Below are 26,022 nucleotides of genomic sequence, written 5' to 3' on the forward strand. Positions count from 1 at the left end.
AGTGACTTCACTTTCACTTTCCACTTTCATGCATTGGAGAAGGAAATGGCAACCCACTCCAGTGTTCTTGCCTGGAGAATCCCATGGACGGAGAAGCCTGGTGGGCTGCAGTCCATGGGGTCGCACAGAGTTGGACACGACTGAAGCGACTTGGCAGCAGTCCAATTTATTACCACTAGCGTTATCCCCGCACCTTAATTGAGGCGTTAATTGACAAAAAAAATTGTGTATATTTAAGGTATGCAATTTGGTGTTTTGCTATGTGGATACATTGTGAAATAACCATCACAATTAAGCTACTTAACATCTCCATCACCTCACGTAGTTTTTTCTTTTTTCACGGTAAGCATATTTAAAACTACCCTCTAGATCTCTAAGCAGATTTCAGGTATACAGTGCAGCGTTGTTCGTGTAGTCACATGACTCTACATTAGATCTCCAGAACTTACTCATCTTAATAACTGGAACTTGGCACCCCTTGACCAACATCTCCCCATTTCCCTCATTCTCCAGCTCCTAGCAACCACCATTCTATTCTTTGAAAACAGTTTGACTGTTTTCAGTTCCCCATATAATTGAAATCATGCAGTATTTGTCCTTTTATGTCTGGCTTATTTAACTTAGGGCTTCCCTGGTGGCTCAGAGGGTATAGCGTCTGCCCGCAATGTGGGAGATCTCCGTGCAGTCTCTGGGTCGGCAAGATCCCGTGGAGAAGGAAATGGCAACCCACTCCAGTATTCTTGCCTGGAAAATCCCATGGACGGAGAAGCCTGGTAGGCTACAGTCCACGGGGTTGCAAAGAGTTAGACATGACTGAGGGACTTCACTTCATTTATTTAACTTAGCATTGTGACCTCCAAGTTATTCTACATGGTCTCAAATGGTAGGCTTTCTTTTTTAAGCCAGAATAATAAGCCTTTAGTAATTATTTTTGTGCCTTGCATTTATGTAGAGGAACTTTCTAGTTTCAGAGCCGCATTTGAGCCTCATGATAACCTGGGGAGAGCATAGAAGCAGTTAGTGTTATTGCATCTCATAGATGAGGAAACATACTTGACTGAAGTTAAGTAGTTTCCTCAAGCTTTCACTGCAAACGTGGGGCCAGGACTCACGTTTGGCTCTCTTGCCTCTTAGCCCACTATTCTTCTTTACCATCACAGTGATTTTGCTGTTTCATATTAAGCTCGCAGACTGTTTTCCCCAGGTGTTTGTATTTGGCCACCATGGTGGGGCAGTGGTCCTCCTCTGGGCTGGAGAGTTGAAGGGGGTGTGCTGGTGGAGCTGAACCTTTAGGTTGGTAGCCTAGGCTGCTCTTGGCAGCATGAGAGCAGAGTAACTGTGATGTGACTTCTCATTTTCTTTTCAACTTTATCCCCTCAGGCAATGCGCAGAGCCATCTCTAGGAATACGGCCATGCTCGTCTGTTCTGCCCCACAGTTCCCTCATGGTGTGATAGACCCTATCCCTGAAGTGGCCAAGGTATGTGGGAGAAAGGACTACTAGGCAGGCAGATAGAGATTTTAGAGTAGAGTCTAATGGTGCCTTATAGGAAAGAAGAAAGTGATTCTGAGTTTAGATTGTAGCCCAGTGGTGGTGAATACCGGTCATCTACCCTGAGGTAAGCTGCACAGCTTTCTGGAAGCCTCTGAAGGTGACAAGCTTGGGCTGTGGGGGAGGGATAACACACATTTAAACTGTACATTCTGCAGTAGTACTGACATTATGATTCAGATCAGGAAATAATCTGCATTTAGGGGCATGCCTACCAGAGGGTGGTCTTCACCCACTGTGCTACCCCAGAGCACCCCTCCCTCCTTCCCCACCCTGCAGTTACTAGAGCAGGACACCACACACCTTCAAGCCTAAATCACAGTTCTGCTTATTTCTTGTATGATTTTGCAGTGAGTTGGAGGCCCTGCATATTTAAAATAGAAATCACATTTCAGGTGAATTATTTTAAAGGCTAACTATACTTGAAAGATGAGCTTTATTAAGAATGTCAAAAATAGCCAGGATTTTAAAACATAGTACATAATGCTCTGTGGTTATATCCCAGCTTTCCATCCATGTCTCGCAAAGCTTTTGTTATAGGGCTATAACTGATATTCTTTATGGTCTTTGGAACTAGCTGGCTGTCAAATACAAAATACCTCTTCATGTGGACGCTTGTCTGGGGGGCTTCCTCATTGTCTTCATGGAGAAAGCGGGATACCCGCTGGAGCAGCCGTTTGATTTCCGGGTGAAAGGCGTGACCAGCATTTCAGCTGATACTCATAAGGTGAGTGAGGAGAGAGACCACATGCTAATCAAAGTTGACAGTTGATTATTTTGACTATTATCAACAAAAGAAATCAGTCAAAGCCTCAGTTTCCCCCATAAGTGTAAAATTAGATCTGGCTCTTTGCTCTTGCCAGGGCAGCTGATGGTTGTCACAAGGTAAAGTGATATGACAGGATATAGAGCTGGAGGTGATGAGCAGTAGTGGAAAGGAACCTATTATCGTTGTGTCATATGGCTAAGAGAATTTCTGTATCCAGTGACTATATGTAGCCAGGACATACTAGTGTGGTGGCTCTTACACAAAGGATCCTGGACCCTTAACAGTTTTGGGGTTGGGGAAGAGGTGAGGTTGATACCAGAATTCCTAAGAGGAGGTATGTTAATGTTTCAGCCCCCATGCTCCTGGGGCTCCTGCACCTGAGTGACTGGAGTTTATCAACAGAAGAGGCTTCTGGGAAAAGGGATGAACCCTTATGAGCTCAGGAATGTTCGCCTTGTGAAGTTTGAAATGTCCGTGCCTGCTATCCCCGAAGGCAAAGTCTACATCAGATAGCCCCATGCCCTTTTTCTTACCATCTGTTGTGTGGCTCAGGGAGTGAAATGAGTTCCATCTTAGCTTCAGTGAGACTTAATTAGGAGGGCACGTTAGTCAAGTACATAGTTTATTTTAAAGCTGGATTAAGTAGCTTCTAGATTTTGAGCACCATGGTATTCTGAAGAGGAAAGTATACTAAGCAAAAAAGATGGAAAGTGAGTCAAACCATGATTTTAGTTGCTCCAAGTGACCTGAATTCCTTGCTTTCCTGGCTTCCAGTGGAAATTTACCTTCCAGGAAGTTTCAATCCTGACATACCTTCCTGAGGTCCTGTTTTAAATAAGGAAAACTACATGCTGGATGAGAGGAGGCAAACCCATTAACTAGATAAGACATTGTTTTTCCTAGGCCTCAGATTCCTCAGTCCTAAAATAGAGAATTTAAAACCCCACCCCTTTGGTTTCCTCTATTCTTTAGTAAGTTCTGAGTTGGAAATCTTAATGTGAGATGAAACTGTCAAGAGACCCTGACAGGTGAAGGGGAAATGCCTGGAGTCCTTGGGTGGGTCTGCACTCGAACCACTCACTCACCTGTCTGCTTCTCCCTGCAGTACGGCTACGCCCCCAAGGGCTCTTCCGTGGTCTTGTACTCTGACAAGAAGTACAGGCGCTATCAGTTCTTCGTTGCCACAGACTGGCAGGGCGGCATCTACGCTTCCCCAACCATTGCGGGCTCACGGCCTGGTGGCATTAGTGCAGCCTGCTGGGCCTCTTTGATGTACTTCGGTGAGAGCGGCTACGTTGAAGCTACCAAACAGATCATCAAAACCACTCGCTTCCTCAAGTCAGAGTACGTGTGCAAGACTGGCATTCTGCCTTGTCTCTTGCGTTGTATGCACATAGGCTCAAGGCATCTGCCAGGCCAAGCACCACAGCTCCAGCACCTGTAGGCCCCTGAAGCTTAGGAGTGTGGTGCTGGCCGAGGAGAATAAGCTCTCTTGCTGTGTTGTGACTTGGGGTCACAGCCAGGCTTCATCTGTAGGCCATCTTGTCTCCAAAGATGTGTTACTAACTGGCAGCTCTTACCAAGTGCTTCATGGTTAAGACAGTAGTTTTCAAACTTGAGGCTGAATCCTAATCACCTGGAGGGCTTGTTAAAAGGCAGATCACCAGGCCCCACTTCTAGTATTCTGACGCAGTAGGTCTGGAACAGGAATGTGAGGATTTGCATTTCTGGAAATGCCCAGTAGACACCAATGCTGCAGGTCTAAGAATCACACTTGTGGAATCACTAGAAGAAGAAAAGAATTGGAAGGGGTAGGGGAGGAAGGGGTGCTGAAATCTGGGTTGTTAAGGCAAAACCATGCTGCATGCTTTGTCTAAGGTCTCTTCTTCATGTGTTACCTGCTTGGTTCTGTGTGTTACCGAGGTTGAACGAAAGCGGCCACTAGGCCTGGCTCGTTTGACCAAGGCCTGTATATTGTCCTGATACACCCATCTGCTGAGAACTGCTGTACCATCTCCTGCTTCAGGGATTACATGGATGAGTTTTTAAGGAGAGATGGAGGGATCGTTTTTCTAGGATTAAAAAAAAAGTGCATTGTTTATTCCTCAGATACTCCTGGGGTGGGGGGGTGGGATACATAGTTTAGGAGTTGGGCAGACAGGTTAGGAGCCAAAAGTATTGGATCTAGTGGGGTTTGGGCCTTTAAGTGTTTGTAATATTTAGGAAATACTGATCTCAGTCTAGCCACCTGATTAGGAAACTCAAGTCCCCAAAGCTTAGATTGTTATAAGGGTGACATGAGATGATGGCCAGAAGAATGTGACTGAATTTCCTTTCTGTTCCCTTTGTTTAAGACTAGAAAATATCAAAGGCATCTTTGTCTTTGGGAATCCTCAGTTGTCAGTCATCGCTCTGGGCTCTCGTGATTTTGATATCTACCGACTTTTCAACCTGATGAGTGCCAAGGGCTGGAACTTGAATCAGTTGCAGTTCCCACCCAGGTGAGCTTGAAGACGCTTCCTTTGGTCTATGGCTGCTGAAGAACTTCGGCAGCAAGGTGACCTCAAGGATAGAGAGGGACTGCTGGCAGCACTTTCATGGCAGCTGTAGTATCTGTAGATCGTCTGTCTTGCCGTTAGGAGTTACTCAGTTTCAAGAATAAGACTGTTAGCTTTAAACTGTGGCAAATGAGGTGGCAGCCTCTTGAGACAGTGAGATTGTTACCCGCACCCTTGCTCTGGGCTCTGTTCTCTCTCTTACTCAGGTAATCAGAGGAATAGTGAGCTTAGAACCTTCCAGAGGGCCTCTAAATCATTTGGACCTGATACTGTCACCTTGCATATGCATTTCTAGTCTTCTATGATGCCTGTAAATATGCATTCCGCTCCAAGAGTAGGGGTTAAGGTGTCCTCCATGCAGCCCTGATTCTTTCACGTGTTGGTGCCACTGCCAGTCCCATCCGGACTCCCTGTTCTCCTCTTCACAATCTTTTTGTACCCAGTCTCCCTCCAAAGGGAGTCAGAGTTTCTTTGCCCTGAAGTCCTTCAAGACCCCAGCCATGTGGCCCTATCACTGTGAGGTTTACCACCTAAGATAAAAGTGTCCTATAGTTGAAGGAACAGCAGTGGACAGTTTGAGGGGAGGGGTGGCACAGAACAGCCAGCTGTATTCGACTTACCATGGTGGTTCTTGATCACGCTCAGGGCATGATGCCATCATGCCAGCCTACAGTCAACAGTCTGGGTATTTGAGAGCCCTGATGCCTAGGACTGGGAGCAACTTGACTATGCTTGTCATGAATAATAACATGAATAAGCAACCAATAAATTCCTGCATTTGGAGCTCCTTGATTTCAGAATGTTTTTCCCTCTTTGTCCCAGATTCATCTCACTTTGTCTTTCTTCTTCCGTAGCCTTCATTTCTGCATCACATTGGTACACACCCGCAAGCGGGTAGCCATACAGTTCCTTAAGGATATCCGGGAATCCGTCACTCAAATCATGAAGAATCCGAAAGCGAAGACCACAGGAATGGTAGGGACATTTGGGGTTTTTTTTTTTCCTATGGAAGCTTAGGTGTTGGTGGTGGGTTTGAAAGAATCAGATGACCTCCAGTCTGTTCCTGCCTCTGCCCCTTATCCACAAACTTCTTTATTAATCAGAACTGATGGTCTCTGCTTACCCATTCCCAGGGATTTTTGGTCTCAAATAAGGTATCTATAGATATAATAATAGTGTTAACATGAAGGCAGGCAGTGGTAGTGTTCCTTTAAAAAGAAAATCTTTACACAGGAAAGGCACTAAGCCAGTTTCCTCTGAAATTTTCTACACCAGATCCCACAGGCTAGTTCTTTAGGCAGAAGGGCGACTGGCAAATGCCTATGACAAACATCTTATGCCAGCTATCTTTCTGGTGGAACTGCGCCTGGGATGGGAGTGGGGAGATGGGGGGAGGAGGAGCGCATGACCACAGCTTTCTATTTCCTTCAAACCCCTCATCACTAATGACATTCTTTGACTGGATTTCCAGGGTGCGATCTATGGCATGGCCCAGGCTACCGTCGACAGGAACCTGGTGGCGGAGTTGTCCTCTGTCTTCTTGGACAGCCTTTTCAGTACAGACACTATAACTCAGGGCAGCCAGATGAATGGCTCTCCGAAACCCCGCTGAGCTGAGACCGTCTGTAACCCCGAAGGCCATCTGGCCTTCAGAAGGTTCTCGGGGTGTGGGACAGGCCACGTGGTTTCAACATCTGGTCTTGCTCCATAGAGCACAACGCAGACCACGAGACAGCTTGATCCTCAGGATTCTCATCCTTTGGTGGTTTTTAATGTGAAGACCTCAAAGGATCCCATGACGTAATTATTTTGTCCTTGTTCTAAATGTTCCCCTGGGAATTGTTTTAACCATTTCCCTCTCTAACCTCTCTTGCTGTCAACTTCATTAATCACGGTGTGGCAGCTCTGACCTGTCCTGACTCCTTAGGGAAGCTGGGCTCCAGTTTACGCTAGGAAAAGGTGCACTTTGTTACCTCAGGCAGCTGGGCTAGTCAGACAGGAATTCTGTTCTGTATCTGGTGTTCCCCTAGGTGGGGGTGAGGTCTGCTCAAGCAGGAGGCTTTCCCAGCCCTAGTGTTCTCTCTCAGAGTCCCTTCTTTCACAGCTTATGCTTTCAAGGACACAGGTTGGCCAGCCATCATTCTGCTATGCGGGGCCAGCAGGGTCAGGCACAGCTGCTCAGTCCACCAAGGCAGGGTCTGGAGTGGTTGCTGCTCCCCATCTGTGCTTGCGGTCCCCATGTGGTACTTGGTTGCCATCACCTTCCATTCCCAGTGGTTTGTTCCTCTTTGCATGGATTAGGATGAGAATGGTGTGGGTTCCAGAGAAGCTAGGACCTTCTGGCCCTGGTGCTGCCTCTTGGAGTACACCTGAGCCCTCTGCTGGGCCCCTGAAGACGGGAACCAGGCCTTTTTCTAGACTTCCCTGAGTATCAGCGCAGGACGAGCACCCAGAGTTAGCAGCAGTCCTCCCCGCCCTGCTGCTCTAGCCGTCATGCACGTTTGTTTTTTGTTTGCCTGAAGGAACAGCTCAAAGCACCTTCACAAGTTGCCTTGACTTCCCCAGGGAGGGCGTGAGAGAGCCCCCAAGGCAAGGAAAATCTCTGTTAGTGTGTTCTTTCTGCCTCTTCCCCCTTCATTCAACTCCCAAAGGTACGACGGCAGTCAAGCCTCAGGTACTGGATGCTCCTCGGCCCTGGCTAGGATGAGAGAGACTCTGGAATAGGAAGACATCAAGTGTCACTTGAGGCCTAGGGCCTGGGATTCCTTCGTTAAGACCAGTTGCTCAGGGTGGCGCAGGAACAGGACCCAACCCTGCGCCCACTTCCTGCCCTCTGCCCCCGGCACAGGGCCCTGTCCTACCCGCATGCCAACACACGATGTGCCTTCTTTCTCAGCAGTGAGCAGTGATGGGCTACTCCTGACCCAGGCCCGGAGGGAACTGGATCAGTCTTTGAGGTTTTTACCTGGGTAGGGTAAGTCAGGAGACACTTTCCTCTGTTCCACCACCCTTCTCAGGGACTCCTGAATACCCAGCCGCCTCCGGCTGGTGTCCTCTAGCCTTCTTCACTGGGAGTGCTGGCCCGGACTTCCCCCAGACTCCCTGGCACATTCATCTAAGTGTTCTTTAGCACTGTACTTCCTCCACAATAACTGACTGGCTGGCTGCATCATTGCAGGGCTGGTGTGTTGTGTTTCATTCTGTCCTTGTGGGCTCCAGGAATGTGGGTATGTTTGTGTTAGAAGCAGAGATCCTTTGGGTAGGGGAGTCACATTCACCCCCTGGTTGATAAACTGATGGGCACTGTGTGTGAACCATCCCTGGATCTCCAGTGCGTTCATCGTGTTGGAGGAATTCCAGGGACCCAGAACCACTAGGCAGGCACCTCTGTGGTTTGTCAGCTGCTAAAAACGAACAAGCACATACCTGCAGAGTGTCCTGTTGCTTCCCGTGTCTCCCCAGGACCTTCCTCTGTGGGCTATGGTGTTTTCAAAGGGACCTGCTGTCACCACTTTACGATCATGAGTGTTAGACTTAACACTTGTGGGCTTTCTGTTTTTTATGTACCTGTGTGCGTAAGTAGCATCTAGTCTGCAGAGGTAGGTGGAATGTCTTCATGATATCATGTTGCTTGCAGATGTCTCATTGGCTTCTGCAAAAACTGTACTCTTGTTTCTGGGTTAGAGTTTAAGTAGTTGCATGAATATACTGCCGTGTCACTTTTAATATGACCAGTTTTATACTTGGAAAATGGTACTTGCCTCTTTTAAATCTTTTCTGTCTTTAACCTCTCCCTTTCCATCTCAAGGCTCCCTTCCTAATTGTAGCAATAATCTCTTAAGAAGCAACTAAGTAATAAAATGTCCCAAATCTTAATCATTGTGGCAGATCACTGCATTCATTTGTTTATTTAGGCATACAGGGGAGATAACCTGCTGGGGTGGTGGTTGCTGCAAACTGGCCTGGCTGCTGGTGAGAAAGTGCTCCTTTGTGGTGAGGTGGTTGTGTGTGCCCACTGATACTAGAACCAGGTCACAGCCATAGATGAGTGGCAGCTCTGCTCAGTTCCAAGCACTACCCTTGGTAGCTCCACCAGGAGTGGTGGTCACACCTGTTTAAAGGGAAGTCGGGAACTCACATCTCGAGTTCCTCAGAGCCAGTGTCCTGCCTTATGTTTTCAGTTGTCATCATCCGTATCTGCACACATCTTAATGATGGACTGGACTGTCTTGGGTGGTCCCTAGCTAGCTGGGCAGTGTGGTTCCATCTTATGAAAGGACACTGACTTCAAACCCTGCATTTGGTTTGGGAGCTGACAGAACCCTTCAGATATCTGCAGAGGTAACCACTGGGCCTCTTGTTCCATTATGAACAGGAAGTGAGAAGTCTTTCTCAAGGATTATTTGGATTAGTTCTGTCCATCGGGTACCCTAGCTTTGCATTCTGGCTCTCAGCCCACTTGTACTTTGCCAGAATCAAGCCAAGGAATGCCACCTTTGCTATATAGTTTTCTGCCAAATGACTTGGTTCCTTGAGGATCTACTTGCTAGGGGTAAACTCTAGAGAAAGAAGGCCCAGGATGATTAGAGGGAGGCATGGCACACCCAAGAGGTGGTGGTTTGATGCTTCTGCCTGCTCCATACAGCTGTGAGCTCCTTTGCGTTCTCTTTGGGTCTTATTAGCAACAACCTGCTTTTACCTAGATCCAGTAGTGACAGAAGTAATGACAGAGGCCTGACTCGGTAGCCACCAGCTACAGCCTGTAAAAAATCAGCTGTTTGAGAGCCTTGTGAGTTGTCTATTGTAATAGCCTTACTTTATCTTGTGCTTGCTTTTTTTTCATAATCTCTCCTTAACATCCTCTTCTATAATTTTAATTATTTGCATTAATTTTAGAATAAACATATTTATTTCTAAAAAGTGTTGTTTATGTCTTTGTACCACATAGAAGTGCTTCATATAACTGTAGTGCCTCCAGGCTGGTGTGTTTTTCAGCCTTTGATGCATGAGAGTAAGCAGAGACAAGAAGGTGACATAACACAGACCATACCTCCATGACTACTGACGCGTGCTCTGATCCGTAGTCATCAGGTAAAAGCACGTTTAGAAGAGTTCAAGTCAGAAGTGAAGCGGATGTAGGACCACTGTCTGCACTTCATTGGTTTGATAGAGCACTCTGCTGAATAACCAAGAGGTCACTGAACAAATGAAAGAGGAAAGAAAAAATAGAAACAAGTGACAATGAAAACATGATGACCCAAAGCCTGTGGGACACCGCAAAAGCAGTTCTAAGAGGGAAGCTTATAACAATTCAGTCTCATCTCAAGAAACAAGAAAAATCTCAAACAATCTGACCTTATACCTAAAGCAACCAGACAACTGCAACAACAGAGTTAGAAGGAATCATAAAGATCAGAGCAGAAATAAATGAAGTAGATACAAAGGAAACAGTTGCAAAGCTCAGTAAAACTAAAAGTTGGTTCTTTGAGAAGGTAAACAAAATTGATAAACCTTTAGCCAGAATCAAGGAAAAAAGGGATGGCAAATAAACACATGAAAAGTTGCGCAACATCACTTAATAGAGAAATCAAAACTACAATGAGGTATCACCTCACACCAGTCAGAATGGCCATCATCCAAAAATCTACAAGCCATAAATTGCTGGAGAGGACATGGAGAAAAGAGAACCCTCTGACATTGTTGGTGGGAATGGAAACTGATAGAGCCATTATGGAGATTCCTTAACTAGGAATAAATCTACCACATGACCCAGCACTTCCACTGCTGGGCATATATCCTGAGAAAGCCACAATTCTAAGACACATGCACCCTAATGTTCACTGCAGCACTACTTACAATAGCCAGGACATGGAAGCAATGTAGACGTCCATCTGCAGATGAATGGATAAGGAAGATGTGGTACATACATACAATGGAATATTAGCCACAAAAAAGAACAGATTTGAGTCAGTTCTATTGAGGTGGATGAACCCAGATCCTGTTTATAGAGAGTGAAGTAAGAAAGAGAAAAATGTCTTATATTAATGCACATATATGGAATCTACAAAAATGGTTTTGTTGAACCTGTTTGCAGGAAGGAATGGAGATGTACATGAAGAAAATGGACATGTGGACACAGTGGGGAAGAAGAGGGTAGGCTGAATTTGAGAAAGTAGCATCAACATATATATACTATCATGTGTAAAACAGATAACTGGTGAGAAGTTGCTATATAACACAGCTCAGCCTGGTGCTCTGTGATGACCTAGATGGATGGGATGAGGGGAGAGAGGCTCAAGAGGAAGGGGATATGTGTATATTATGGCTGACTCACATTGTTGTGGAGCAGGAAATGGCAACCCACTCTGGTACTCATGCCTGGAAAATCCCATGGACGGAGGAGCCTGGTAGGCTACAGTCCATGGGGTTGAGAAGAGTCGGACACGACTGAGTGACTTCACTTTCACTTATCACTTTCATGCATTGGAGAAGGAAATGGCAACCCACTCCAGTGTTCTTGCCTGGAGAATCCCAGGGACAGGGGAGCCTGGTGGGCTGCCGTCTGTGGGGTCGCACAGAGTTGGACACAACTAAGGCGACTTAGCAGCAACACACTGTTGTACGGCAGAAACCAATACAACATTGTAAAGCAATTTTTATCCAGTTAAAATTTTCTTTAAAAAATTAAAAAGGGAGAGGACTCAGTAAAATTAGAAATAAATTACAACACCACAGAAGTACAGAGGATCGTAAGGGACTACTACTGTAAGCAACTATATGACAATAAAATGGACAACCTGGAAGAAATGGACAAATTCTTGGAAAGGCACAACTTTCCAAGACTCAACCAGGAAGAATTAGAAAATATAAAGAAACCAATCACAAGTAATGAAATTGAATCTGCAGCAATTGAAATTGAATCTGCTGAAAAATCTTCCAGCAAACAAAAGTCCAGGACCAGACAGATGGCTTCACAGGCGAATTCTATCAAACATTCAGAGAAGTGGTAAAACCTATCCTCCTCAAACTCTTCCAAAAAATTGCAGAGAGGGGAACACTCCCAAACACACTATGAGGCCACCACCACAGATACCAAAACCAAATGTATCACACACAAGAAAGAAAATTACAGACCATTTTCACTGGTGAACACAGATGCAAAACTCCTCAAAATAGTAGCAAACAGAATCCAACAATACATTAAAATGATCATACACCATGATCAAGTGGGATTTATCCCAGGGATGAAAGGATTCTTCAATATATACAAAATCAATGTGATACACTGTACTAACAAATATAAGAGTAAAAACCACACAGTCACCTCAATAGATACAAAAAAAGCTTTTGACAAAATTCAATACCCATTTATGATTAAAAAAAATAAACTCCAGAAAAGGGCATAGAGAGAACCTATCTCAATATAATAAAGGCCATATATGACACACCCACAGCAAACATCATTCTCAATGGTGAAAAACTGAAAGCATTTCCTCTAAGGTCAGGAACAAGACAAAGATGTCCGCTGTGACCACTATTATTCAACCTAATTTTTGAAGTCCTAGCCATGGTAATCAGGGGAAAAAGAGAAGTTGGAAAAGAAGTAAAGCTGTCACTGTTTGCAGATGACATAATACTATTTATATACAAAATCCTAAAGATGCCACCAGAAAACTACAAGAGCTCATCAATGAATTTGGTAAAGCTGCAGGATACAAAATTAATGCACTGAAATCTCCTGCATTCCTATACACTAACAACAAACAAGATCAGAAAAAAATTATGGAAACACTCCCATCTGCCATCACAACAAAAAGAATGAAATACCTAGGAATAAACCTATCCAAGGAGGCAAAAAACCTGTGCTCAGAAAACTAAAAAACGGATGAAAGAAAGATGACACAAACAGATGGAGAGATACAACCGTGTTCTTGGATGGGAAGACTCAATATTGTGAAAATGCCTATACTACCCAAAGCAGTGTACACATACACTACAACCCTATCAAATTACCAACAGCATTTTTCACAGAATGGGAACAAAAAATTTTACAGTTTGTATGGAAACACAAAATATCCCAAATAGCCAAAGTATCTTGAGAAAGAAAAAGAGCTGGAGGAATCAGGCTCCCTGACTTCAGACTACTACAAAGCTACAGGAATCAAGACAGTATGGTATTGGCACAAATACCATACAGATCAATATGAAATAGAGATCAGTGGTACAGGACAGATAAACCCATGCATCATGGTCATCTAATCCAAGACAAAGGAGCAAAGAACATACAACAGAGAAAAGACAATCTTTTCCATAAGTGGTACTGTGAAAACTGGACAGCTATATGTAAAACAATGAAAATAGAACACTACCTAACACCATACACAAAAATAAACTCAAAATGGACTGAAGACCTAACTGTAAGACCAGACACTATAAAGCTCTTACAGGAAAATACAGGAAAAATACTCTGATATAAATCACCTTTTTGGATCCACCTCCAAGAGTAAAGAAAAACAAAAACAAATGGGACCTAATTAAACTCCAAAGTTTTTGCACAGCAAGACAAAAAGACAGCCTTCAGAACAGAAGAACATATTTGCAAGTGAAGCAGTAAAGGATTAATCTCCAAAATACACAAACAGCTCATGCAGCTCAGTATCAGAAAAACAACCCAATTAAAAGAAATGGGTAAAGACCTAAACAGACATTTCTCCAAAGAAAACATACAGATGGCCAAGAGGCACATGAAAAGATGCTCAACACATCACTAATTAAGAGAAATACAAATCAAAATTATAATGAGGTACCATATCATGGCAATCAGAATGGCCATGATAAAAAAAAAAAAATACACAAGGAGTAAATGCTGGTAAGGGTGTGGAGAAAAGGGAACCCTCTTGCACTGTTGGTGGGAATGTAAATTGATACAGCCACTATGGAGAATTAATATGTAGGTTCCTTAGAAAATTAAAAATAGAGGTACTGTATGATCCAGCAATCCCATTAGAGGGTATATACCGTGAGAAAACCATAATGTAAAAAGACACATGTACCCCAATGTTCTTTGCCAACAAAGGTCCATCTAGTCAAGGCTGTGGTTTTTCCAGTGGTCATGTATGGATGTGAGAGTTGGACTGTGAAGAAATCTGAGCACCGAAGAATTGATGCTTTGAACTGTGGTGTTGGAGAAGACTCTTGAGAGTCCCTTGGACTGCAAGGAGATCCAACCAGTCCATTCTGAAGGGGGATCAGCCCTGGGATTTCTTTGGAAGGAATGATGCTAGAGCTGAAACTCCAGTACTTTGGCCACCTCATGCAAAGAGTTGACTCATTGGAAAAGCCTCTGTTGCTGGGAGGGATTGGGGGCAGGAGGAGAAGGGGACGACAGAGGATAAGATGGCTAGATGCCATCACTGACTCAATGGACATGAGTCTGAGTGAACTCCGGGAGTTGGTGATGGACAGGGAGGCCTGGCGTGCTGCGATTCATGGGGTCGCAAAGAGTCGGACACGACTGAGCGACTGAACTGAACTGAACCCCAGTGTTCACTGCATCACTATCTACTACAGCTAGGACATGGAAGCAACCTAAATATCCATGAATGGATAAAAAAGATATGGTACATATATACAATGGAATATTATTCAGCCATAAAAGGAAAAAAAAATTGGATCATTTGTAGAGATGTGAATGGACCTAGAGTCTGTCATACAGAATAAAGTCAGAGAAAAACAAATATATATTAATGCATGTATGTGGAATCTAAAAAAATGGTACAGATGAACCTAGTTTCAGGGCAGGGACAGAGATGCAGATGGAGAGAAAAGATGTGTAGACACGAGAGGAAAGGGAGAGGGTGGGATGAATTGGGAGACTAAGTTTGACATAAATACACTACCATGTATAAAACTTACATGCAGTGTACATTATGTGAAGTGCCAGGCTGATGAAGCACAAGCTGGAGTCAAGATTGCTGGGAGAAATATCAGTAACCTCAGATATGCAGATGATATCACCCTTATGGCAGAAAGCAAAGAAGAACTAAAGAGCCTCTTGATGAAAGTGAAAGAGGAGAATGAAAAAGCTGGCTTAAAACTCAGCATTCAAAAAACGAAGATCATGGCATCTGGTCCCATTACTTCAAGGCAGACAGATGGGGAAACAATAGAAACAGTGACAGACTATTTTCTTGGGCTCCAAAATCACTGCAGATGGTGACTGCAGCCATGAAATTAAAAGACACTTGCTCCTTGGAAGGAAAGTTATGACAAATCTACATAGCATATTAAAAAAAGAGAGACAATACTTTGCTGGCAAAGGTCTGTCTAGTCAAAGCTATGGTTTTTCCAGTAGTTGTGTATAGATGTGAGAGTTGGACTATAAAGAAAGCTGAGCACTGAAGAATTGATGCTTGAACTGTGGTGTTGGAGAAGACTCTTGAGAGAGTCCCTTGGAGTGCAAGGCGATCAAACCAGTCAATCCTAAAGGAACTCAGTCCTGAATATACATTGGAAGGACTAATGCTGAAGCTCCAATACTTTGGCCACCTGATGTGAAGAACTGACTCATTTGAAAAGACCCTGATAGTGGGAAAGATTGAAGGCAGGAGGAGAAGGGGACAACAGAGGATGAGATGGTTGGATGGCATCACCGACTTGATGGACATGAGTTTGAGCAAGCTCCGGGAGTTGGTGACGGACAGGGAAACCTGGCATGTGGAGTCCATGGGGTCACAAAGAGTTGGACACCACTGAGCAACTGAACTGAACTGATGTATAAAACAGAGAGTGGGAACCTGTGGTATTAGCCAGGGAGTTCAGCTTGGTGCTCTGTGATGACCCAGATGGGTTAGATGGGGTTGGGGAGGTGGAAGAGAGGCTCAAGAGGGAGGAGTTACATGCATACATATAGCTGATTCACTTTGCTATACAGCAGAAACTAACACAACATTATAAATAAATTATATTCCAATAAAAAATAGGCATCAAACAGAAAGATCAAGATGGCAAATAGAATGATATGTATGGAGCTCACCTCCCATAAATACATCAAAAATACATCTACATGTGGCATAATTCTCACAGATTACCTACTGAATGCTGGTAGAAAATCTCATACAAACAAAGTTGCAGGAAAGATCACCATGTAACTGGGTAGGATGAAACAGGAAATAAAATAAGAACCAGGATGGAACTGTCGGGAGAGTGTAATCTCCTCGGTTCTGTCTTGTCTCAACAACAATTTGAAGCGACGGACATTAAAGCCCTCGTGCATCACAGCTCTCGGACACTGTTATAGCTCCCTCAGTTTTATTTAGAAAATAAAATACATCCTAGAGGCGTGAGGGCATGCCGAGCCAAAAGATGAGGGGAGAGAGACTCCCAGCCCTTTGGCTCCTCTTTTTATGTTTTTTCCTTCCCCCCGGGCCTGCCCTGTGTAAACTGGGCTAGTCAGGAGTGCTGTTTGTCCCACCTGAGGTCCTCACTCCAGTCCTCGGACCTTCCTTTGTCCTATTTTCACAGGCTTTCCCCTTGTCTTTTAGCCACCGCCATTCTGGACTCCTGTTTCCTATTCTAACTACCTAATAGAACCTTCACCCTTTGGAGGGAGCTGTGAAAGAGGAAAGGTTCCCTCACCCTGGGCAGCCCCTTCATCAGCTGGGTGATGAGCCAGGACAGGGAGCTTCAGAACTCAGAGGAGTGTGCAGCAGTTGGCTTGCAGTAGGCAGAAGAGAGAGAGAGACCAGCATACTTGGTCCTGGCCACCTTCTGTGAGGTGCTAACAGTGGGCATGGCACACCTCTACAAGTGTGCAGGTGCTGGTGGGTTGCCCACATGCGGAGGCAGGGCTGAAATCTCAGCTATGTGACTTAAGCAGATTTATGCTGCTTGCAGGTGGCTTTGTAACCTCACTGCCTGTGGGACCCCTGAGCAGGTATCTAGTGCTCCTACTGTTAATGCGGGTCCAGCATTAATAGCTCCAGGCTGAGATTTCAGCCCTGCCTCTGCATGTGGGCAACCCACCAGCACCTGCACACTCGTAGAGGTGTGCCATGCCCACTGTAAGCACTTTACAGAATGTGGCTGCTATGGCAGGACCCCACCTCTCCCTTGGTGTGCACATTAATAGTGGGGCTTCTGTGACCGACCTACACTCTGTCCTGCACACATCCTATGGCGGGTCCAGGTGTGTGACGACCACAGTGCCCATAACTGACTCTGGAGAATCTGCACTACTCCCACCTACCTCAAATCAGAGTCGGAGAAATTTAAGGGAAATGAAAAAGCAGAGGAACTGCTCCCAATAATGATTGGGGGATTTTTGCAGAAACAAATACCTTTGGCCAGGTGTGTGTTATGTAAGTGAACACTGAAACATCTCCAGTCGATAATGATCAGGCACCAAAAGACATTAATACATCTCTGGTCAATAATGTGTTAAAATAACAGGAAAATCCCCTGAAAGAACAATAAAACAGAACTCTCTGGTCCACTAGACCCTGAGTTCAAGAAGGAGGTAATAAAAAAGCCTGAAGGAATTAAGAAAGGCTATTGATCAAAATACAAATCAGTGTAAAAGGACCTAGAAACCATAAAGAGGAGCCAATTATAAAACTCATTTTCCAAGATGAAAGTCAAGCTAAAGGCAACAAATAGCAAACTAAATAATCCATAAGAATGAATAAGTGATCTGGAAGGTAGAATAATACAAATCACCCAATCAGAACCACAAAAATTTTTTAAAGAATATATGAGACCTATGGGATAGCATAAAGCATGTCAATCTATGCACAATAGGAATCCCAGTAGAAGGGTAAAGGCAAAGGGGAAATTTAAAAATGTATCTGAAGAAATTCTGGCTGAAAACTTCCCAATCTTAAAGAAACAGATATCCAGGTAGAGGAAACGGATGGTCCAAAATAAGATGAAGAGACCTACACTAAGACGTAATTTAAACGGCAAAAGTTAAAGAGACCATTCTAAAGTCAGCAAGAGAGAGAGTTAATTACTAGGCATCCGCCATAAGGCTACAGCTGAGTTCAAAACAGAAACACTGCAGACCAGAGGCGAGTGGCAGGAAAAACCTGAAACCTGGGATATTCTAACCAGCAAGATTATCATTTAGAATGGAAGGAGAGAGAATGTCTGAGAGAAGAATAATAAAAGAATACAGTAAAACCAAAACTTACACTAAAAGAACTATTGAAAGATATTCACTAAAGTAGAATCTATAGGAAAGAGAAAACACAATTGGAAAGTAAATCACTTAAATAAACCAGAACAGAAATTAAAAAAATAATCAAAACAGTTTTTCTGTATGTCATGGTAACTACAATGAACATGAAAAGGATAAAAGAGGACATCAAAATCTTAAAATGTGGAGGAAGACAGACAATGTAGCTTATTTTTCAGAAAAGGCTTGTGCCTGTATGGCTAACAGTTAAAAGCAAGTAGATATAATGATAGTTAACATACTTAAAAACAGGGTAGCCACCAAACAAAAACACAGAATATGTACACACACACACACACACACACACACACACACACACACACAAGAACAAGAGCATAATACAAAAAAGAACCATCAAATTACAAGAAAAAAGGGGCTTCCCTGGTGGTAAGTAGATAAGAATCCATCTGCCAATGCAGGGACAACAGGTTTGATCCCTGGTCAGGGATCAACTAAAGCTCAGATCAGATTAGATCAGATCAGTCGCTCAGTCGTGTCCAACACTTTGCGACCCCCTGAGTCGCAGCATGCCAGGCCTCCCTGTTCATCACCAACTCCTGGAGTTCACTGAGACATCCATCTAGTCGGTGATGCCATCCAGCCACCTCATCCTCTGTTGTCCCCTTCTCCTCTTGCCCCCAATCCCTCCCAGCATCAGAGTCTTTTCCAATGAGTCAACTCTTTGCATGAGGTGGCCAAAGTACTGGAGTTTCAGCTTCAGCATCATTCCTTCCAAAGAAATCCCAGGGCTGATCTCCTTCAGAATGGACTGGTTGGATCTCCTTGCAGTCCAAGGGACTCTCAAGAGTCTTCTCCAACACCACAGTTCAAAAGCATCAATTCTTCGGTGCTCAGCCTTCTTCACAGTCCAACTCTCACATCCATACATGACCACAGGAAAAACCATAGCCTTGACTAGACAAACCTTTGTTGGCAAAGTAATGTCTCTGCTTTTGAATATGCTGTCTAGGTTGGCCATAACTTTCCTTCCAAGGAGTAAGCGTCTTCTAATTTCATGGCTGCAGTCACCATCTGCAGTGATTTTGGAGCCCAGAAAAATAAAGTCTGACACTGTTTCCACTGTTTCCCCATCTATTTCCCATGAAGTGATGGGACCAGATGCTATGATCTTTGTTTTCTGAATGTTGAGCTTTAAGCCAACTTTTTCAGTCTCCACTTTCACTTTCATCAAGAGGCTTTTTAATTTCTCTTCACTTTCTGCCATAAGGGTGGTGTCATCTGCATATCTGAGGTTATTGATATTTCTCCTGGCAATCTTGATTCCAGCTTGTGTTTCTTCCAGTCCAGCGTTTCTCATGATGTACTCTGCATAGAAGTTAAACAAACAGGGTGACAGTATACAGCCTTGACGTACTCCTTTTTCTATTTGGAACCAGTCTGTTGTTCCATGTCCAGTTCTAACTGTTGCTGCCTGACCTGCATATAGGTTTCTCAAGAGGCAGGTCAGGTGGTGTGGTATTCCCATCTCTTTCAGAATTTTCCACAGTTTATTGTGATCCACACAGTCAAAGGCTTTGGCATAGTCAATCAAGCAGAAATAGATGTTTTTCTGGAACTCTCTTGCTTTTTCCATGATCCAGTGGATGTTGGCAATTTGATCTCTGGTTCCTCTGCCTTTTCTAAAACCAGCTTGAACATCTGGAAGCTCACGGTTCACATATTGCTGAAGCCTGGCTTGGAGAATTTTGAGTATTACTTTACTACCATGTGAGATGAGTGCAACTGTGCGGTAGTTTGAGCATTCTTTGGCATTGCCTTTCTTTGGGATTGGAATGAAAACTGACCTTTTCCAGTCCTGTGGCCACTGCTGACTTTTCCAAATTTGCTGGCATATTGAGTGTAGCACTTTCACAGCATCATCTTTCAGGATTTGGAATAGCTCAACTGGAATTCCATCACCTCCACTAGCTTTGTTCTTAGTGATGCTTTCTAAGGCCCACTTGACTTCACATTCCAGGATGTCTGGCTCTAGGTCAGTGATCACACCATCGTAATTATCTGGGTCGTGAAGCTCATGTGTCACAACTATCGAGCCCACACTCTAGAGCCTGGGAACCTCAGCTACTAAACACATGCTCTATAGAGTCTGCAAGCTGCAATTAGTGAGCCCACATGCTACAACCACTGAAGCCTATGTGCCTAGAGCCTGTGCTCTGTAACAAGAGAAGCCAGCACAGTGTGAAGCCCCTGCACCGCAACGAAGAGTAGCCCCCACTTGCTGCAACTAGAGAAAGCTCACATGCAGCAACAAAGACCCACACAAGCAAAAATAGATAAATTAATTTTAAGAAAAGGAACAAAGAAGAAATGAAAATCAATGGGAAAATAAGGTTTAAAATGACAAGATGTCTTTCAGTAATTACTTTAAATGTCAGTGGACTAAAATGTTATCAAAAGACAGAGACTGGCAGACTGGATAATAAAACAAGAGCCAAGAGTATGCTGGCTACCTTAGACCCACTCTAGAGCAAAGGACACATGGGCTGAAATTGAGGGGATGGAAAACAATATTTCTTGCAAATGGAAATGACAATAAGGTGGGAGGGGGGATCAACACTCATATCAAACAACACAGACTTAAAAACCAAGGCCGTAAAGAAATATAATGATAATTATATCATTATATCACACAATATAATGATAAAGGGATCAATATAAGAAGTGGATACTATATTCATTAACATATTGCACCTATTATAAGAGGACTTAACTACGTAAAACAAATACTAACAGACATAAAGGGAGAAACTGATAAGAATATAGTAATAGTAAGAGATTTGTACACCCCACTGACATTAATGGACAGTCTTCTACACCAAAAATCAGTAAGGCAAAAGAGATCATAAATGACACAATAGAACAGTTAAATTGATATTTTTAGGATATTACATGGAAAAAAATTGAATACATACTCTATTCAACTGTACATAGAGCATTGTCTAAGATAGGGGCTTCTTAGATCACAAAAGCCTCAATGAATTAAAAAGGATAGAAATTATTTGAAGAATATTTTCTGACCACAGTGGCATGAAACCAGAACTCAACTACAGAGACACAGAGGAGGAAAAAAGGCTTACATGGAGACTATACAACATGCTGCTAAGAAACCAATGGGTGAATGATGACCTCAAAGAGCAAATTTTTAAAAATTGTGAGACAGACAACAAAGAAAAATCAACATGGGCTTCCCTGGTGGCTCAGTGGTAAAGAATCCACCTGCGGATGCCGGAGACACAGGTTTAATCTCCGGCTGGGAAGATCCCACAGGCTGCAGAGCAACTCATCCTGTGCACCACAACTATTGAGCCTGTGCTCCAGAGCCCAGGAATGGCAACTACTAAGCCCACGCCCAAGGTAAGAGAAACCCAAGTAAGACGGTAGGTGTTGCGAGAGGGCATTAGAGGGCAGACACAATGAAACCATAATCACAGAAAACTAGCCAATCTGATCACACGGACCACAGCCTTGTCTAACTCAATGAAACTAAGCCATACTGTGTGGGGCCACCCAAGACGGATGGGTCATGGTGGAGAGGTCTGACAGAATGTGGTCCACTGGAGAAGGGAATGGCAAACCACTTCAGTATTCTTGCCTTGAGAACCCCATGAACAGTATGAAAAGGCAAAATGATAGGGTACTGAAAGGGGAACTCCCCAGGTCATTAGGTGGCCAACATGCTACAGGAGATCAGTGGAGAAATAATTCCAGAAAGAATAAAGGGATGGAACCAAAGCAAAAACAATACCCAGTTGTGGATGTGACTGGTGACAGAAGCAAGGTCCAATGCTGTGAAGAGCAATATTGCATAGGAACCTGGAATGTTAGGTCCATGAATCAGGGCAAATTGGAAATGGTCAAACAGGAGATGCCAAGAGTGAACGTTGACATTCTAGGAATCAGCAAACTAAAATGGTCTGGAAAGGGTGAATTTAACTCAGATGACCATTATATCTACTACTGTGGGCAGGAATCCCTTAGAAGAAATGGAGAAGCGATCATGGTCAACAAAAGAGTCCGAAATGCAGTACTTGGATGCAATCTCAAAAATGACAGAATGATCTCTGTTCATTTCCAAGGCAAACCATTCAATATCACAATGATCCAAGCCTATGCCCCAACCAATAATGCTGAAGAAGCTGAAGTTGAATGGTTCTATGAAGACCTACAAGATCTTTTAGAACTAACACCCAAAAAAGATGTCCTTTTCATTATAGGGGACTGGAATGCAAAAGTAGGAAGTCAAGAAACACCTGGAGTAACAGGCAAATTTGGCCTTGGAGTACAGAATGAAGCAGGGCAAAGGATAATAGAGTTTTGTCAAGAAAACGCACTGGTCATAGCAAACACCCTCTTCCAGCAACACAAGAGAAGACTCTACACATGGACATCACCAGATAGTCAACACCAAAATCAGATTGATATATTCTTTGCAGCCAAAGATGGAGAAGCTTTATACAGTCAGCAAAAACAAGACTGGGAGCTGACTGTGGCTCAGATCATGAGCTCCTTATTGCCAAATTCAGACTGAAATTGAAGAAAGTAGGGAACACCACTAGACCATTCAGGTATGACCTAAATCAAATCCCTTATGATTATACAGTGGAAGTGAGAAATAGATTTAAGGGACTAGATCTGATAGATAGAGTGCCTGATGAACTATGGATAGAGGTTTGTGACATGGTAGAGGAGACAGAGATCAAGACCATCCCCATGGAAAAGAAATGCAAAAAAGCAAAATGGCTGTCTGGGGAGGCCTTACAAATAGCTGTGGAAAGAAGAGAAGTGAAAAGCAAGGAGAAAAGGAAAGATATTCCCATTTGAATGCAGAGTTCCAAAGAATAGCAAGGAGAGATAGGAAAGCCTTCCTCAGCAATCAGTGCAAAGAAATAGAGGAAAACAACAGAATGGGAAAGACTAGAGATCTCTTCAAGAAAATTAGAGATACCAAGGGAACATTTCATGCAAGGATGGGCTCAATAAAGGACAGAAATGGTATGGACCTAACAGAAGCAGAAAATATTAAGAAGAGGTGGCAAGAATACACAGAACTGTACAAAAAAGATTGTCATGACCAAGATAATCACGATGGTGTGATCACTGACCTAGAGCCAGACATCTGGAATGTGAAGTCAAGTGGGCCTTAGAAAGCATCACTACGAACAAAGCTAGTGGAGGTGATGGAATTCCAGTTGAGCTATTTCAAATCCTGAAAGATGATGCTGTGAAAGTGCTGCACTCAATATGCCAGCAAATTTGGAAAACTTAGCAGTGGCCACAGGACTGGAAAAGGTCAGTTTTCATTCTAATCCCAAAGAAAGGCAATGCCAAATGTTCAAACTACCGCACAATTGCACTCGTCTCACACGCTAGTAAAGTAATGCTCAAAATTCTCCAAGCCAGGCTTCAGCAATACGTGAACCGTGAACTTCCAGATGTTCAAGCTGGTTTTAGAAAAGGCAGAGGAACCAGAGATCAAATTGCCAACATCCACTGGATCATGGAAAAAGCAAGAGAGTTCCAGAAAAACATCTATTTCTGCTTGATTGACTATGCCAAAGCCTTTGACTGTGTGGATCACAATAAACTGTGGAAAATTCTGAAAGAGATGGGAATACCACACCACCTGACCTGCCTCTTGAGAAACCTATATGCAGGTCAGGAAGCAACAGTTAGAACTGGACATGGAACAACAGACTGGTTCCAAACAGGAAAAGGAGTATGTAAAGGCTGTATATTGTCACCCTGCTTATTTAACTTATATGCAGAGTACATCGTGAGAAACGCTGGGCTGGAAGAAGCACAAGCTGGAATCAAGATTGCCGAGGGAAATATCAATAACCTCAGATATGCAGATGACACCACCCTTATGGCAGAAAGTGAAGAGGAACTAAAAAGCCTCTTGATGAAAGTGAAAGAGGAGAGTGAAAAAGTTGGCTTAAAGCTCAGCATTCAGAAAACTAAGATCATGGCATCTGGTCCCATCACTTCATGGGAAATAGATGGGGAAACAGTGGAAACAGTGTCAGACTTTATTTTTTGGGGGCTCCAAAATCACTGTGGATGGTGATTGCAGCCAAGACACTTACTCCTTGGAAGGAAAGTTATGACCAACCTAGACAGCATATTCAAAAGCAGAGACATTACTCTGCCAACAAAGGTCTGTCTAATCAAGGCTATGGTTTTTCCAGTGGTCATGTATGGATGTGAGAGTTGAACTGTGAAGAAAGCTGAGCAGTGAGAATTGATGTTTTTCAACTGTGGTGTTGGAGAAGACTCTTGAGAGTCCTTGGACTGCAAGGAGGTCCAACCAGTCCATCCTAAAGGAGACCAGTCCTGGGTGTTCATTGGAAGGACTGATGCTGAGGCTGAAACTCCAATACTTTGGCCACCTCATGTGAAGAGTTGACTCACTGGAAAAGACCCTGATGCTGGGAGGGATTGGGGGCAAGAGGAGACGGGAACGACAGAGGATGAGATGGCTGGATGGCATCACCGACTCGATGGACGTGAGTCTGAGTGAACTCTGGGAGTTGGTGATGGACAGGGAGGCCTGCTGCAATTCATGGCGTCGTGCAGAGTCGGACACGACTGAGCGACTGAACTGAACTGAAGCCCACACACAGCAACTGGTGAAGCCTGCACATCCTAAAGTCTATGCTCTGCAACAAGAGAAGCTACTGCAGTGAGAAGCATGTGCACTGCATTTGCAGAGTTCTTCCCACTCGCTGCAACTAGAGAAAAGCCCATGCAGCAGTGAAGATGTGGCAGAGCCAAAAAAAAAAAAAAGTCAACCATGCCAAATCTCTGGATGATGCAAAAGCAGTCCTAAGAGGGAAGTACAGTTTTCCTAAAATACAAGTCTTCCTAAAATAAAATAAATACAAGTCTTCCTAAAAAATGAGAAAAATCTCAAATAAACAACCTAACCTACTACCTAAGATAATTAGAAGAAAAACAGGTAAAGGTAATGAAAGAAACAATAAATATTAGAGAGAAAATAAAACAAGATGAAACAACAATTAAAGATTTCAAAACAACCAAGAGCTGTTTTTCTCAGAGAGTAATAAACAAAATCAACAAACCTCTGGGCAGGACACTAAAGAATAAACAGGAGACCTAAATTAAAAAATTAAGATATGAAAGAGGAGATATAACAACTGATATTGGAAAAATACTAAAAAAACCCCACAATCCTGTGAACTGCACATATCCCAAATCCCCCAGAACTGCACTACCTAGAAAGAATGAGGAAGTTTGTAGAAAAGAACATTCCACCATAATTCAATCAGAAAGAAATATATAGTGAAAACAGACCAATCACAAGAACGGACAAACAAATGATAATTTTTAGAAAATATACCACAAACAAAAAACCAATCTAAGATGGCTTGACTGGGAAATTACAAGAAACATGCAAAGAACTTACATGGATCCTTCTGAAACTCTTAAAAAACTCAAGAGGATGAACACAGAGAAGTCATTTGGTGAAGGGAAAATTACTCCAATATAAAAAACACAAAAACACTAGCAAAAAGAAATTAAAGGCAAATATCCCTGTGGAATAATTCTCAACAGAATATTAGCAAAAAGAAAGCAACAACACATAAGAAAGATGAAATACCAAGTTAAAGTTGGATTCACCCCAGGCTTTTAAGGATGGCTGAACAACAACAAATCAACAACCCAGAACACCAAGACGGAAAAGGAAGAAAACCAACACATAAATCACTTCATTGATGCAGAAAAGCATTTAATAAAATCCAACATACATTCACCGTAAAAACTCTGCCCAAGGCAGGTACGGAGGGAACATATCTCAACATAATATAAGCAGGCACTTATAACCAACGTACAGCCAGCATAATTCTCAATGGTGACAAACTGGTAGT

General features: G+C 43.4%; 1 protein-coding gene across 8 annotated transcripts in view; it reads left to right on the forward strand.

The window, feature by feature from the left end:
- The window catches only part of SGPL1 (sphingosine-1-phosphate lyase 1), a 64,418-nt gene extending 55,664 nt beyond the window's left edge, over positions 1–8,754 (forward strand). For all 8 annotated transcript variants that reach the window (XM_025284686.3, XM_045165548.1, XM_025284687.3 and 5 more), the window contains 6 exons: positions 1,381–1,479; positions 2,129–2,278; positions 3,426–3,664; positions 4,675–4,821; positions 5,733–5,853; positions 6,350–8,754. In XM_025284686.3, coding sequence (XP_025140471.3) covers positions 1,381–1,479; positions 2,129–2,278; positions 3,426–3,664; positions 4,675–4,821; positions 5,733–5,853; positions 6,350–6,490 — 897 coding nt within the window. In that variant the 3' untranslated portion in view covers positions 6,491–8,754. The remainder of the gene's footprint in view (positions 1–1,380; positions 1,480–2,128; positions 2,279–3,425; positions 3,665–4,674; positions 4,822–5,732; positions 5,854–6,349) is intronic.
- The last annotated feature ends 17,268 nt before the right edge of the window (positions 8,755–26,022 follow it).

Source organism: Bubalus bubalis, chromosome 4, assembly GCF_019923935.1.
Source record: "Bubalus bubalis isolate 160015118507 breed Murrah chromosome 4, NDDB_SH_1, whole genome shotgun sequence".
In the NCBI taxonomy this organism is placed as follows: Eukaryota; Metazoa; Chordata; class Mammalia; order Artiodactyla; family Bovidae; genus Bubalus; species Bubalus bubalis.